The sequence below is a fragment of the Uranotaenia lowii genome, chromosome 2, assembly GCF_029784155.1.
Source record: "Uranotaenia lowii strain MFRU-FL chromosome 2, ASM2978415v1, whole genome shotgun sequence".
NCBI classification, from domain to species: domain Eukaryota; kingdom Metazoa; phylum Arthropoda; class Insecta; order Diptera; family Culicidae; genus Uranotaenia; species Uranotaenia lowii.
In genome coordinates, this window is record NC_073692.1 from 347,626,017 (window position 1) to 347,642,044 (window position 16,028).

Below are 16,028 nucleotides of genomic sequence, written 5' to 3' on the forward strand. Positions count from 1 at the left end.
TGACAGTTGTTGTGCCAATTTATAAAATCTTTAGAGGAAATTTTCCGCCGAACAACTTTGGCGAAGACCTTAACTTTGAATCTTATTAGGCAAAAAAGTTATTACCTGTTTAACAGAGGTATGTCTTTTCGCATTGATAAACAATAAATTCAATTGACATCACTGCTGGAGCCTCGCAAAGTATTGTATGAAAAGTAGTCATGCAATACGTGGATTTATTTCGCTGCGAAGCGGAAAATGAACTCAAAAAATCACTGGGACCTCGCTGGGCACCCTGCAGGGATGTCAATTGTATTTATTGTTTATCAACGTGAAAAGACATATCCCCATTCAACACCTAATAACTTTTTTGTCTAATAAGTAAGATACGAGGTTACGGCCTTCGACAAAGTTGTTCCGCGGAGAATATCCTCTAGGAATTTTATAAATTGGCACAACAACTGTCAGCTGGCTCGGTTCCACAGAAGAAACGAAAATGATGTTGATTTTTCAGTACAAAATATTCAATTTTCCCATACAAACCTAAAAGTTCAAATTTACTCATGTAAACGTTTCTTAAAAAATCTACAAAAAATCATGGATGAGTTTTGGACCAATACGATGCTTTTAAGACCCCAGGGTTTGAGAAATTCTAAAATGACCCCAAATCGACTCAGTCTATCAAGGCAAGGTTTTTTTTTTAAATAGTTGCTAGTTCGGGTCAGACAAACACATGACTTCCTCTAAGTATCTCAAATTTTTTTATCGGTTTGATAATGTATAATTATGCATTCTAAAGACCCTGACAAGCACAATGGGATTCCGAAAACCACATTGTTTCGGTACCGGATTCGGATCAGTTGAATCCATTTTGGTTTAAAAATATTCTTAAATGCTTAATTCACAAAAATTTGTACTTTTACAGCAATTTTTTTGGCATTGTCTACCTTTTTACGCAGTGTTCGTTTAACCCGTCAGTTTACTGTATTTTGCAAGCATGTTTTAAATTCACTCTGTATTTCGGAACCCTTATTTTTATCTTTTTCTGAAAGGCGAAATATTGTTTTCCAAAGAAGCTTGAACGTGGATTCAGTGCGAACAAATTTAAACATTTTCCTATTGCTGAACAACATAAGGGTCGGTAGTATTTCTGGGGTCATTTTTTCTATCACGGAATCACCGCTAAGGAAATACCTCCTTGACGAGTTATGATTTGTGTCCCAAGATTAGGTTCAACACTCCCGGACCCCATATGACTGACAAGACAAGCGAAAAGAGGAGGCCTAACAAAATTGTTATGTTCGCTTAAATGGTGGTGGTTCTTCAAAACAAATTGATGTCACATTCAAAATTTCACCTGTTTATCTGAACCAACATAATCAAGAGAATGTTGTACCCAATCTCTGGTTATTTATGCAAAACCTGTTAAAATAATCTCAGTCATTACCAAGAGCAAAAAGCTGGTAACAAACCTCACCTTGAAACCTCGGCCAGAAATCCACCCTCTGGATCTTTTTTTCCCTAAAGAGGAGAAAATTTTGTTCCAAATATTACCTATTCACTCTATTGTTCATAGCTGGATGAATCGAGCGTCGTCGTCGTCGGCTGCCTCCATTGACTAGCCTCACGGTACATTCATAGCACATTGCGTTTCGTCAAATCAATTATGTGTTACTTCCCACAATGATGTTGGGTGTGCGTGGGAGCGAAAGTAAACGCAGAAAGCCGAAACCGTCGTCGAAGCTTCTCATCCATCCATCCAGCCCAGCAATTTATGCTGCGGTATCATCGCAATGAGTTCATCGTCGGCGTCACTTTTCTATCGTTCGGAAATCAAGCCAACAAGACGACAAGATGCTCTTGTTTGCTGCATAGTTGTTCGAATTTGGCTGAATTTTGGTCAAACCTCCGGAAAAAAACTCAAATGAGCCTTTGAAATCTGTCAGTGATTTATTTATCAAAATATGATAACTTGAATTAACGTTTGTATTCTTCTGAAAAGATTTTTGGATTTTTTTTTTTTCAAATTTTTAGATTAGTGTGCTGGAAGCATATTTCGCATGTTAATAACTGCTAATGCATGCATATCGTCTTTCTCAGTTGAAAAGGTCATATACCCATCCCTCGAAAGTGGATCGAAAGTTTCACTTTAAGATGGGGATGATATTGATATCATATAAACACAAACACGTTTCTATGTAAATTAACAATTTTGTTGGTACACAAATTTCACCAACAGTTAATTTTATTTCGAAGGAAGCTTGTGAAAGTTCAGCTTTACATTTAGGAAAAAAAGTTTCGAAAATAATAATTAAAGCTGAAAATTTTTAATTCTGATTCATAACTCTCATTTAGGGTTCAAATTTATTTTGAGTTTTTCATTAATTTACTCAAATCATAATAAATTAACAGAAGGCACAGAATCACTGCGAGTTTTTTTTTTAATTTCAATGGAAGTTTTGAACTAATCAACTATTATCCTTCTGACGAAGGTGATTTTTCTTTTTCATTCACTTGAATTTTTGATTGCAGTGTTCAGAATGTTTGTGCAAAAAAACGATGTATTGTAGAATCAAAACCTTGAAGCTGAAACTGTTCCTTGGTCTACCAAGAGGCCAAAGTCTGATTCCCAGTGATTTTGGAAATTAATTTGTTGCTTCGCTACGAAATAAATTCGGAGTGGAAATGTATTGCGTTTGGGATTCAGTTGTGGCCTGAAATGAGCGCCACCCTAGAATACAATTGTGATCGTTTGAAATAGAATTATAAATAAATCTAAAAAAATTTCAAATTAAATTAGACAATGAATGAAATTCAAAAATAAAGCAGTTTTAAACCCTCATCCGTTTTTGAAATTTTTATACGATACAGTCTCTGGAGTGTCAATTTGACACACTCCTGACTAAAAATATACCTCTTTTGTTTCTTAACCGATTTTTACTAACCTTATAGTTTTGGATTTGGAAACCTCGTAATGTTACGCAAATATGTTTTCTAGACATTATTCACCTACAATACCTAAGTTTTCCGTTTTTAAAAGTCAAGATAAAAAAAAATCTGAAAAAACATACTTCGAAAAAAAGACTGTAGATCAGCTATAGAATGCTCAAAAAAAAATTCACTTAGTGTCCAAGATAGCTGAAGTTAGATGCTATACGTTGCACATAAGTACACTGAGGTTTTTTTTACGCGGTTTTTTTTTACACGTTTTTTTTTACGCGGCTTTTTTTACGCGGATTTTCCAATTAACGCGGTTTTTTTTTACGCGGATTTTCGAATTAACGCGGTTTTTTTTACGCGGATTTTCGAATTAACGCGGTTTTTCAGAGAAAATATTCTAAGACTTTTTCAAAGGAAAACACTTAGAATCTTTTTGTAGTTGGAAAAATCTTAGCTCTGAGACTAAGAACGTGATACATAAGTTCTGTGACCTGAGACCTGAGACATGAGACCTGAGACCTGAGACCTGAGATTTGAGACCTGAAATATGAGACTCGAGATCTGAGACACGAGACATGAGACCTGAGACGTGAGACCTGAGACATGAGACATGAGACATGAGACATGAGCCATGAGACATGAGACCTGAGACATGAGACATGAGACCTGAGACATGAGACATGAGACATGAGCCATGAGACATGAGACCTGAGACATGAGACATGAGACATGAGACATGAGACATGAGACATGAGACCTGAGACATGAGACATGAGACCTGAGACATGAGACATGAGCCATGAGACATGAGACCTGAGACATGAGACATGAGACATGAGACATGAGCCATGAGACATGAGACCTGAGACATGAGACATGAGACCTGAGACATGAGACATGAGACATGAGACCTGAAACCTGAGACATGAGACATGAGACCTGAGACATGAGACCTGAGACATGGAACATGAGACCTGAGACATGAGACCTGAGACATGAGACCTAAGACCTGAGACATGGAACATGAGACCTGAGACATGAGACATGAGACGATCTGAATTCCACACTGTCAAATAAGCCTCACTTTATTCTACTATTCTATTAATCTAAATGGTTTTGTTTTTTATCTTAAAAATAAACTATCATTGTACGTAAATTTTTAAATAATCATGATTTTTACGCGTTTTTTTAGTAACGTGCTTTTTTGCGCGAATTTTTTAATTAAAATGGATTTTTTACGTGGATTTTCAAATTTCAGGGTTTTTTTACGTGGATTTTCGAATTAACGAGGTTTTTTTTACGCGGATTTTCGAATTAACGCGGTTTTTTTTACGCGGATTTTCGAATTAACGCGGTTTTTTTTACGCGGATTTTCGAATTAACGCGGTTTTTTTTACGCGGTTTTTTTTTTACGCGGGACGAAATACCGCGTAAAAAATACCTCAGTGTATATACTTTTTTAACTTTTTAAGATTATGCCCAAAAAAAATGTAAAAAATGATGTTTAACCGTGCTTCTGCTTCCCAATCAGTAAACCGTCAAAATTGTTCTTGTCACACCCGATAATTTTTTAACAGAACAGGTTGAAAAGTTGACGTAATTTGGCACAGTTCTGCATTTTTTTTTTCAAACGTATCTGGTATTCAAATTCTTTGTAAATTTGCAATTTCTGAGAATTTCTTGCAATTAAATTCAACTTTGCACTGGATTTTGAGTATTTCAACGCAAGATTTCCACAGCGTTTACATGAGTATTTAAACTTAGTTTAACATTTTGTTCTGGAAACTAACATGGTTTTTATTTTAACGCTGGAGCCGAGCCAACTCATCGTTTTTGTGTGTTTCGGTATCTGAAGAGATACTAAGTTACGTTCTTTGGCAGTGTTTTTTTTTTAATTCCAAAATGACCCCAAATCGACTTAGTCCTATACATCAGTTCCACCAAATGTACCGCGGCTTCTAGAAAATCGATTTAATACACTTAATTATTGATCGAAGCTTTTCTTACAGATTTTCTACTAATTTTAATATAGGTAGGGGCAAGTGTTCCTATATGCGCATATTGGGTAATATGCGCATACAGCCGATTGACGATATGGCTGGAGATTCATCATATCTAATTAGTGCAGTTTGAGGGTAATACGCTTTTAACACATGGCATAATAAAATTAAATTATTATATAAAGTCGAAAAAATTTAAAAATTCAAACAAGATTTTTGTCAGTTTTGTTATAATATATTGAACTTTAATTATTGTGCATACAGATTCTGTGAACAAAAATTTTAGTGGTTTTTATTTCTTATTCATCTGGAAATCGGAAATTCAACAAATCTAAGCTTTTGGCAAAGTTGTAAATGATAAGATATTGGAATAAGAGACAGGTTCTGAATGCCCATATCAAGGTAGGTTAAATGCCTATATCAAGAAAAATAGATTTGTCTGAAGTTTTGAAAGATTTGTAATTTTTGTCATTTTTGTCAAATTTGTAATTTTGTTATATTGTCATTTTTTGTCATTTTTGTCATTTTTGGCATTTTTGTCATTTTGATCTTTTTTGTGCAGAGTAGGCTGCGGCCGTGAACGACGGGTGTGATTTTTATCGCTGCCAATTTTAACTCCTGGAGAAAAATTCATTTTTTTCTTGTCATTTGGGCTGAAAATTTGTTCAAAAGTTAGAGATTCTCAATCTGTTTTCAAGAACGCCCGGAACGATTACCACGACGTTAACAGCAGACTGTAGTGTCCTCTGCAACCAATGCAATCAGTATCAGCAATGCCTCGGGAAGTAACATCAACGCTTCGCAACAGGCCAGTTTATTTTTAGCTGACTAAAAGGGCTAGCTACAACAGCCCTCGAATTCCTGATCAAGCCACGGGGATTCTGGTAAGGATGCGGCCTTTTTTGGTTGGCTAGCAGAGTACAATTACGAAGAACTTCGGGTCGACTTTGACGAGGGGGTGATACTAATCAAGAAATCCAAAATATCGTGTAGTGTGTACTCGAAGAGGTGGTTGGCCAACAGGAAATGCTACTGCGGGATGTCTTGGGGCTCGAAGATCGTACGTGGTGAACCGGGTGGCAATGGTGGTGCCGAACCTTCAATTTCGGAACTCGTTGAACTTTTACGGGTGCCAAATGTTGCTGAGCAATTACTGTTGCTCGCAAGGTGGGTGTTGTTGGTCACTAGCCGTTTCTCAAACCCTTTCACACGTTGGTCATCCTCCGGTAAGTGCAAGAAGAGCGATTGTTGGCAACTGGCGGATTTGGCTGCAGGCTTGCCCATTCCTGTCTTTCAAATATTCCCGGAAATTATCCCTTTCAACATGTATCCTTTTGAAATGAAAAAGAGGTAAGATGTAAAAAGTGTTTTTTTTTTCATATGTTCAAAATAGCTTAACTCTATTATGGGGTTCAGCGGGGGGTTGGACAGGACATCAAACGATCGGAAGACTGATATACAATGGATTGTGGGTTCAAGCCAGCCGGAGTATCTCGACAAACTAAGAATCATGAGAAGGTTACTTAAGAACCTTTTCAGAATTCTTTATTTGTTCCGAACAGTTGGAAGGGAGTGAGATGAGTCACACCTGTCCCAAGCCAGTGGTAACGGACCCCTTGGTTGTGGTGCAGTTATTGTTGATGAGTTAAGCATGAACAATATTTGAATATGCGATCGAGACTTCCCGTACCGCCTCGGGTCGAAAGACCTATCAGCCACTGGTGGGTTTTCATACATACATACATACATATCAAGAAAAATAGATTTGTCTTATAAATTTTTTACTTTCTATCATTTAAATATGAAATCTACGCTCAAATCACATCTTACAGCGAAAAAAGAAGAACTTCCTACTGATCCGATAAAAATACAATATGAACAAAATATTACCCTGAAATATGGCCATACGGCATACTTAACTATGTTTCATGCAAAAGAACTAGTGATGTAAAAAATTTCACCAAAATTTCGGCCTTGACGTATGCTTAACATCCGTTTCTACCATTTTCAATTAAATAATATCAAAATATTGCAAGTGGTAATGAAATATAGCTAAAAACATAAATATGCGCATTTAGCCCGCCAGTTTCGGAAATCGGCTATTTTGACTTCTTTTATTATAAAATTATTTTCACAAAAACTGTAAGAGATTTTAACAGAAAAATTTCACTAACGTATATAAAACAGATGTCCGCTCATGTGCATATAGTTTTCAGACTCCTATCTTTTCTAGTATAGGAGAAAATGAGTGCTTTCCTTAATATGCGCCTATAGCCTTCCTCTCCCCTACGTCAAAACAAGAAATTCGAAATCTGAAATGTTTTCCTCCCTCAGGTTAATTCTAGCCAGATTTAAATTAGAATATCTGTTTTCTGCTCATTTTCTTATCTTGAAATGGACTTAAGTTAAAGTTGAACCGATTACATTCATTAAATCGCCTAAGTGAGACTGAGAGTTTGTGAAGCTCAATCATCCAAAGGACTTATAGGGCATACTCAACTGCACGTATCGAATTTAAAAGTTGCCTCTATGTGAGAATTTAAACCTTATTTAACTCATTTGTGATCTTAGTTTTGTTTCTTAAATTCTTACTTTAAATCTGATTGAGCTATCGATACACGAAGAGAAAATACGTTTAAATTATTTCAGCTGGTTATACCAATCATCAAATCAAATCATGATTTTTTTGCATCCAACTATAAAAATTACAAATTGATGATTGACCTTACACATTCAACTATGAATGAAACAGATTGGTATAATTGATTCAATTGTAAATATAATAGATTCAACTACAATCGTATGATTAATTTTAGGCATTCAAATAAATATAATAGATTAAACTATTCATTCCTGGTTGACGTCTCACATTCAACTATAAATATGATAGATTCAACTGTAATGGTTTGACAAATGTGGAGACAAATGGTGACTGTAATGGGGTGACAAATTTGGGGCACAAATGGATAACATCTTGGTGGCAATCAACAAACCATATACAGTTAAATATGTTGACCGGAAATGCGCCTCCGGACAACGAGTTTTAACCAGACTGCGCATTGGACACACCAGACTTACTCATTCCTACCTGTATGAATGCAACAACCCACCAATATGCTCTTATTGTGGTGTCTCTTTAAATGCACATTCTCATCGACTGTAAATTCGGAAATTCGGAAAAAATTCAACCTATCAGGAACTACTTACGAAGTTTTGATCAAAGGTACGGAGGAAGAAAATAATGTGATTAATTAGTAAAAGAAGCAAAATTGTTTGAACTTATTTAGTTTGTAAGTGCACCTTTGTAAACCAATGTGAAAAGACACGAATACCTCAGAAGTGGTAAAGTGTCTCTTATAAACTAAATAATAATAATATAGTTAAATCCCCCATAGCTGTATAGTTGAATCTACAATATATTTAGTGATCAATATTGATCAGTACATATAGATGAATTTATTATATTTATGGTTGAATCAATCATATATTTGAAGTTAAAGCCATCCGGCCTTGGCAATTGCTCCGGGCCTCCCGGCTCAAGGGGCCCCCCCGAGGAAAAAATTTTTTTAACATAACTTAAATCATACTATCTAAATTTCTACAAATAAATGAAAAGTTATCAAAACTAGAAAATCGGAATGAAAACTTGAAATATAACAACTAAAGGGGACCCCGTGGATTAATATCTAGAATAGTTTTCCTTTCACATAAATTAAGGACGGGGGGCCCTTAGGGTAAACAATGAAGAATTTCTTCCGTATTTTTCGGGCTAAGAACATCAAAATCTTTGTATTGAAATTCAAAATTTTCAAAATTTGGGGAAAAAAATGTAAACCGAATTCGAAAAAAAAAAAATGAAGAAAAATTCCTCAAATTTTCATTTTTTTTTACCGAAACATGTCAGTCAGAATATTTTGTCAGGATCTCCTCATTTTCATTCCATACAAACGTCTTGCACAATTATAATGTTTATTTTTACGTAAATTTTCCAAGTAGTGGTTACTGCTCTAAAATAGCAGCTAATTTCGTCAAAACTGGCTCATAGTGCACAGTGAGAGTACAGAAAAGCTTCATGAAAAACATTTCAGAATTTTACCCGGGCAATATCCGGGTTAATACCGGGCATTTTTAAAACTTTTCACTTATTAATCATTTTTATTGAAATAACCGTTGGTTGATAAATTCTTTTGTCCTCTCTATTTTTGAAAACAAAATCATTAAAAAAAACTGTTGTTACGTAAACTGCACCAATCGACAGTACTGAGTTTCTTTATTGAATTTCCATTCCAGTATCTGTCTTAGGTTTAAAATTCGTATTCAAACATTTTCAACTGATTTAACCAACATTTTCCCATCTACTGAAGTTAATATCCTGAATCATTTTTTAATGATCATTCTCAAATTTTTATTAAAACGATCTTATTGTTGAGTTGCAAATATCATTGAGTGATTCTCTTAACATGAATATTTCTTTGTTTTTTTTCCAACTTATATTTTTCCAGATTCAATTCATTGAGATTTTCAAGTCTTGTGTTGTTTCTTCAGTTATTGAAGTTCAGTTTTATGGTTTTTCTGAATTTTGAGAACTTACAATCTTTGTTTAAGGTACTAAACTCATTTGGATTTCTTATCTGATTTTTTTCAATAATAACTGATACTGTATTTTAAACATTTAAATTCTATTCTGTTTTTTTTTTTAACTACCACCTTTTTGGCTTTGGGGGTATCGAATGAAACTTTTGTCACATTTAGAAAAACAATTTGATAACATTTTTTTTTTATCTGATGTGAATCATATTCATAAACATCTCATGAAAACGCCTTTTGTGTTTCGAGATATAAAATTGAAATATACATTTGGTGCAATTTCTGCTGTGATTGTCACTTTAAATCTCCATTTTTTATTTTAAATTAATATTTCGTTTCTCAAAACTTGATTTGAAATTATGATTTAGATATGAGACTGAATTGTGGTTGTGAAAATAACCTAATTTGAAGTTTTGAATTCTTCAACTCTTATATCTGTATCTCTATAAAATTTGAATTTAATTATTTTGTTAATTTTTTTTTCAATTTTGTGTTCTAGCTTTCCAATCTTCAAATCAAATCAAATCAAATCAAAATCAAATCAATGGTGAAAATTCCTCGATGTTCAATGATGGAATGAAAAACATATAAAATATCTATTCAGTCATTATTCTAAATCAGAGAATTTTAGTTGGTGATAAGAGCATTAAAAAAATTGAGAATAAAATTTTGCATTTGGAAGCTCCAATCAGAACTTCATTGTTGAGAAATTTCTAAACTCTTCCGCAATTTTTGCACTTGATAAATGCACAATTTTTATTTGAAGATACCAGAAACAAATTTCTACAACGAAAACATGGCTACTTGAAGAGAATATATTGAACACATCTCCAGTTCTTTTACACGTTTGAAATGTTTTGTATTCTCTGGGATAGCATTTGAAAAAAAAAATGAATCATAGGGGCCCCCTGAGAAAAATTGCCCCGGGCCTTCCGATGGCTTAATCCGGCCCTGGTTAGAGCCACCATGTTTATAGTTGAATTAATAAAACCAATCATACAAATATAGTTGAATATTCAATAAACATAGTTGGTCGAAAATCAATCATGAATATGATTGAATATATTCGAAAAAGTTATAGTTTAATCAACTATATGTTTAAACTATACTTTTTTCTCCGTGTACTGAATCCTAATTCGAAAACTTGTTTTTTTTACAAAATCTGAATCCTAAAAAGAAATTTTTAGTTAAAGTCTCAATATTCAGCCAAAGAAATTAAGCCACTGTTTTACAATTTGTAATTGTTCTTTATTGATTTAACGTCAGCCCATCGATATAAAAATCATAAGGAGTGTTCATTTTATAAAATGGACACCTAGATGTTACGATAAAAAGTTGACGTTTAACCCAAATTTGATGAAACTGGTTTCATCGTGAATAAAAGTTTGTTGACAAAGCACTGACATATTTTTTGTGAGAAAGAGACTGGATTTCGTAAAATGGGACGAATTGATAAAGACATCCGTGTTTTTATAATTCAAAAGTACTGCTCAGATGGACTATCGTGTAGAAATATTGCAGAGCTTGTGAAACGAAGTCTGCGATTTATCAAATCATCAGGAAGTTTGGAGAGCACCATAAAGGGTGATACGGTCAAAATTTGGTCAATATCAACTTGACGTATTTCTTTCAATTTTGCATTTAAAAAAACCTGAACACCCCTCATTTTGAAGGTGTGTGTGTGTGTGTAGAATGTTGATCCTATTTTGATTTTGGAATTCACTCCTTAGTTGTCAAAATGCCGTCCAAGGCCGTTTGGCAAGCCATCTGTACCTGTGGCTTGAAAAGCAGCATTTTCATAGCTTCCGGGACTGTCAACCAAGAAATTTACGTTAAGAATGTGTTAGAATAAACGTCTGTTGCCTTTCCTGAAGAAACACGGTTGTTCCGTACTGTTTTGGCCGGATTTAGAATCTTGCCATTACGGTAAAAAGTCCATGGAGTGGTACGCCGCCAACAACGTGCAGGTAGATCCCAAGGACAAGAACCCTCCCAACCTAAAGAAGACCAAAAAAAAACTGCTAAGGACGAGCAGCAGTTCAAGGCAAATTGGCTTTCTGCGGCGAAGAAGGTGGACAAGGTGGCTGTACAAAATCTGATGGCAGGGGTTAAGCATAAGGCCCGGAAATTCGGATTTGGAAAAGCAGAAGCCTAACTGAATATTTTTCCTGAATTTTATACTAATTAAATGTGAAAAAAATTTAATTTGATTTTTTAAATAAACGATTTCACCGATTTACACTAGTTTTCTCTTGACCAAATTTTGACCGTATTACCCTTTATTTAGAATTTTCACAGTTTTGTAGAACAATTTGTGTCTAAAACCAAAAGTCTTAAATTGTCTTGAAGAAATGTTAAAAGTCTGGAAGTCTGGAACCTGAAAAAATGTCTAACGAAAGTCCAAAAAGTCTGGAAGATCCAGGCAAAATCTAGGTGACATCACTGCATGCGAAATATACATGAAGTGTATCGATAGAAGATCCAGCAGTCGAACCATGGAGCTCGATATGTACGCATGCTGGAGCCTCTTTCATCACGTTCAACGTGGTGTAAATGGCTAACGCGCCATTTTACTGAAGCGGAAATTGTGGGTTCAAGTCCCGTCGATGAGCCTTTGTATCTTTTTCAAATAATTCATGATATTTAGGTACGGTTTAGTTTTTTTTCTCTTTGATATCTTATGTTTTAATACATTACATCACCTTTGAAAATGTGAGAATTTTTCAGACAAATTTTTTGATTTTTTTAAAATTTCTCTATGCAATAAAATTGTTTGTTGAAATCTCAACGCGAATTCCGGATTTGAATCGAACGACATGGCGAGATTTTGCAGAATACGTTGTGAAAATATCTGCAAAAATTGTATGGATTTTACAAGTAAATCGTTTGTAAGAGTATGAAAAGTAAAATTTTGAAAACGAATCAATTTATCTTAAGATATCACATTCAAATTTTAGATTTCGAATCCCGATTCCGGCTTCACAGTCAAATTTCAGATTCAGATTTTAGATTCAAGATTCAGATTTTAAATTTAAGAAAAGTTAAACGTCGTTAATAAGTTTTCCTCGCAAAAATGCTCTTTTCAACATCTGTAAATTTCCTTCTAACTTTTCTATCCATCTTTATCAATTTTCATTTCTGATATTCTTCCTCCAAGAATATACATTCTCATCGATATGCCGAAAATCAATTTACAAAAATTTTAGATTTAAGATTCAAAATTCAGATTCACAATTCAGATTCTGATTCCAGAAACAGACTTTAGATTCAGATTTTAGGTTCAGATTTAAGATTCAGATTTCTTTCAGGAATCGTTATGAATCGTTTGCACTATCGATAAATGTGTCTCGGTCGTATTTGAAGCTTTTCTGAGCGATCACATTTCATCTTTTTGTTCGTTCGTACTGCAAGTTTCCGCTTGTGGGACGAACCACGCTAGGCCTACTATTGTGTGGTGGTTGCTACAACTCTATCAGTATCAACCACTGCAAGGTAGTAGGCCCGTGAGGAACAAAACGATGAAATGTGATGAAAAGTTTTCAAATTAAAAAATACCCTCCCGCTCATTTTCAAACATCTTTCACGTTATTCTAATCTTCTATCCGTCTATATCCTTTCAATTTTTAAATATTCTTTCTCAAAGAATATAAAATTTCACCGATATAGCCGATAAAATAATTTCATTAAACATTCAGATTTCAGATTCTGAATTCCGATTCCCACTTCACAATCAAATTTCAGATTCAAGATTCAGATTTTAAATTTAAGATTTAGAATTCAGATTCAGATTCTGATTCCAGGAACAGACTTTTCAGATTTCTTTTAAGAATTGTTTAAATGCTGATATTTTAGCTCCTAAAACACACCACTAAAGATGCTTTTATAAATGTTTGGCAACAAATTTATGAAAGATAGTTCAAAAACTTTTTGAACGATGATTTTTAAAATATCACACCTGTACGTTGAACATGAGATGTCAATTCATCGTTTCTTATTCCATAGTTTCTTCTAACATTCTACGAGAGAATTTAGCATTTAATTTGAACAAAGCACGGATGTTCCAGACGTCAAAAGGACATGTGAGCTTTTAGCACCCACACGATCCCGGAAAGCAAATATCGGCTGCCAATGAAGACAGGCATCAATATCTTCTTTCAAAGAGGAAAAGGTCATGCAACCGAACCCTCAGGGACCTTTTAAATTTTCCGACTGATGCTCAGACACAGGCACGCACAGATACGACGCATGTGGAAGGTACACAAATTCGATATTTAAATCGAAATGTTTACGGTTCAGTTAATGCACAATAAAAATAGCATTCAAATAAGGTTTTCAGTGAAACATTTTTTTACCTTCAAAGGAATTTGATGTTCAGCTATTGGAAAATTTTACAGGTTAAAATAATTTGTTCTCTAAGTTATTTATTGTTAATATTTTGATGACTGATGTTTCTTTCTTTTTCTTCTATTACAGTTGGCAAAACTTCACTAATAACACGGTTTATGTACGACAGCTTTGATAACACATACCAGGTAAGAATCAGTTTAAATTTCAGTTCATTGAAGTTTTCAAAAATGTCATCTGGATAAATAACTAACTACATATATCATTTAAAAAATTCTTTAAAGAAATATGATAGGGTAGGTGTACCCTCCTCCGTCGTATCCCTCTGATTCGTCGCAATTCAAGAATGCATGTTTCAGAGCCGAAAAATCACTTTCCACTTTAACTGGCTACTTCACATGATAAACTTAAGCTTGTGAATTTATTTTCTATCACAAATTTGTCACTTTTAAAACTTTTTCTTAATTTATTTGATATTGAAATCGCGAAGTGAATTGAATTATTGATGCACTCCGCCATATTGTAAAACGAACTTAGTGATCCCCCAACGTGTTTCTTTATTTTATCGCTTCCTGTCAATGCATATAACGATCAAAATCATAAAATTCGACAGAAAACTGTTGAAATAAAATTAGAAAAATGATTTCAAACTAAGCTGAACTATATAAATTTGTTAATATTCGATTGAAATCGAATCGCTCGGGCTCCATAATTCGTCGTAATTTTGCGACAGGAATAGGAACTCGTTTTGCAAGAATTGGAATTAGACCGGTTCATTTTTACTATTTTTTGCTGAACACAGTCGGACTCATAGAGAATGAACATAATGGATTTCCAAGTAATCACAACACAATACAGTAATTTTGTTTATTTTGAAGCTAGGAACTTGATGCGCTGAGAGATAAGTGCAAAAAGTCTATTTATATTGATAAATTACTTGAATGTATTCAGCATTGCTTATAATGCATGGTTTCAAATGAACAAAGAATTGATGGATTTTTTAGCTTAGTGTTTGGTGTTTTACAAATTATTTACTAACAGTATCGTGCATAATTTAATAAACGTTTGAGTGCACGCAAGAATATCTCCAACTTTACACATTTCTAACGTTCTACTCCAATGAAATTGTTTCTTCAAAATTATTTCATATTTTAATATTTGATTATTTTTGGTTCTATTATCTGATGACACTAAACCTTTCTCAAGTGTTTGAAACTTGAGATACATCAATTATTTGAAAATTAGACTTTTTAAGTTTCTTGCATTCAAACTGCAATATCGCACATACGACCAAACGCTTTGCACTACAGAATGGTCACTGAGAGATGCTTGAAAACTAAAACTAAAACTTCTCCAGTTTTCAGAAATTCTCTAAATGGGGATCAACTCGAGGAAAAAATTTCAATTCCTGGACCGAAAACCTCGATTTTTATTGAATCTTTACGATGCATGGAAAAACGATGAAAAAAATTCCCGTTGAAGGTCAAAATGACAAGAGAATTCGGATGAATGAATCATTTAAACTTTGAACTAAGAGTTCATGAGTCTCTGGTTTGGATCTCAATACAAGTTTGGATAAAAAATCGATAGATATGATTTTTTGTACATATAGTCGTTCAAAATTCAACAAAATCAAACCCGCTTATATTCTGATTTCTACCATTTAAGTTTTAATACTTGACTCATGTTTGTTGCATTTTTATAAATTCTCAGTGAATTTTCAACAAAAGATGTTTTGTCGTTTTTGACATATTACAATTTGATTGAAAAAAGTCGAAAAGTTTAATTTCAGTTGGATTACTCTACGTCATTTCCCAAAATTTTGAACCCAAACAACAAAATGTTAGAATAACGAAGCGTCAATTTCCGAAAAAACACATTTTTGCAAAAACTTTTTTCGCTCGCAAAAAAAACTTGAATAGATGAGCTGAACCAGTCTAATGCCCATTACACGCATCAACGTTGCGTTGCTTTGTGTCGATATCGTTCGCCAGGGTTCCCACATGTATAAGAATACACATGTTGACAAAACGCAAGTGTGATTCTGCCTCTCCTCAAATGTCTTACTATTCAGTCTCATTGCGTAGAAAAAACATATAGAACTATAAAAAATGTTGATGTTCTTTAAATATATGCAGTTACTGTGTAAATTTGTGCCATGTAATTTGTGAAAAATAT

General features: G+C 34.0%; 1 protein-coding gene across 3 annotated transcripts in view; it reads left to right on the forward strand.

Annotated features, from left to right (window-relative positions):
• Window positions 1–16,028, forward strand: part of LOC129743622 (ras-related protein Rab6) — a 101,094-nt gene that overhangs the window by 10,118 nt on the left and 74,948 nt on the right. For all 3 annotated transcript variants that reach the window (XM_055735701.1, XM_055735700.1, XM_055735702.1), the window contains exon 3: window positions 13,980–14,038. In XM_055735701.1, the coding sequence (XP_055591676.1) occupies window positions 13,980–14,038 (59 nt within the window). The remainder of the gene's footprint in view (window positions 1–13,979; window positions 14,039–16,028) is intronic.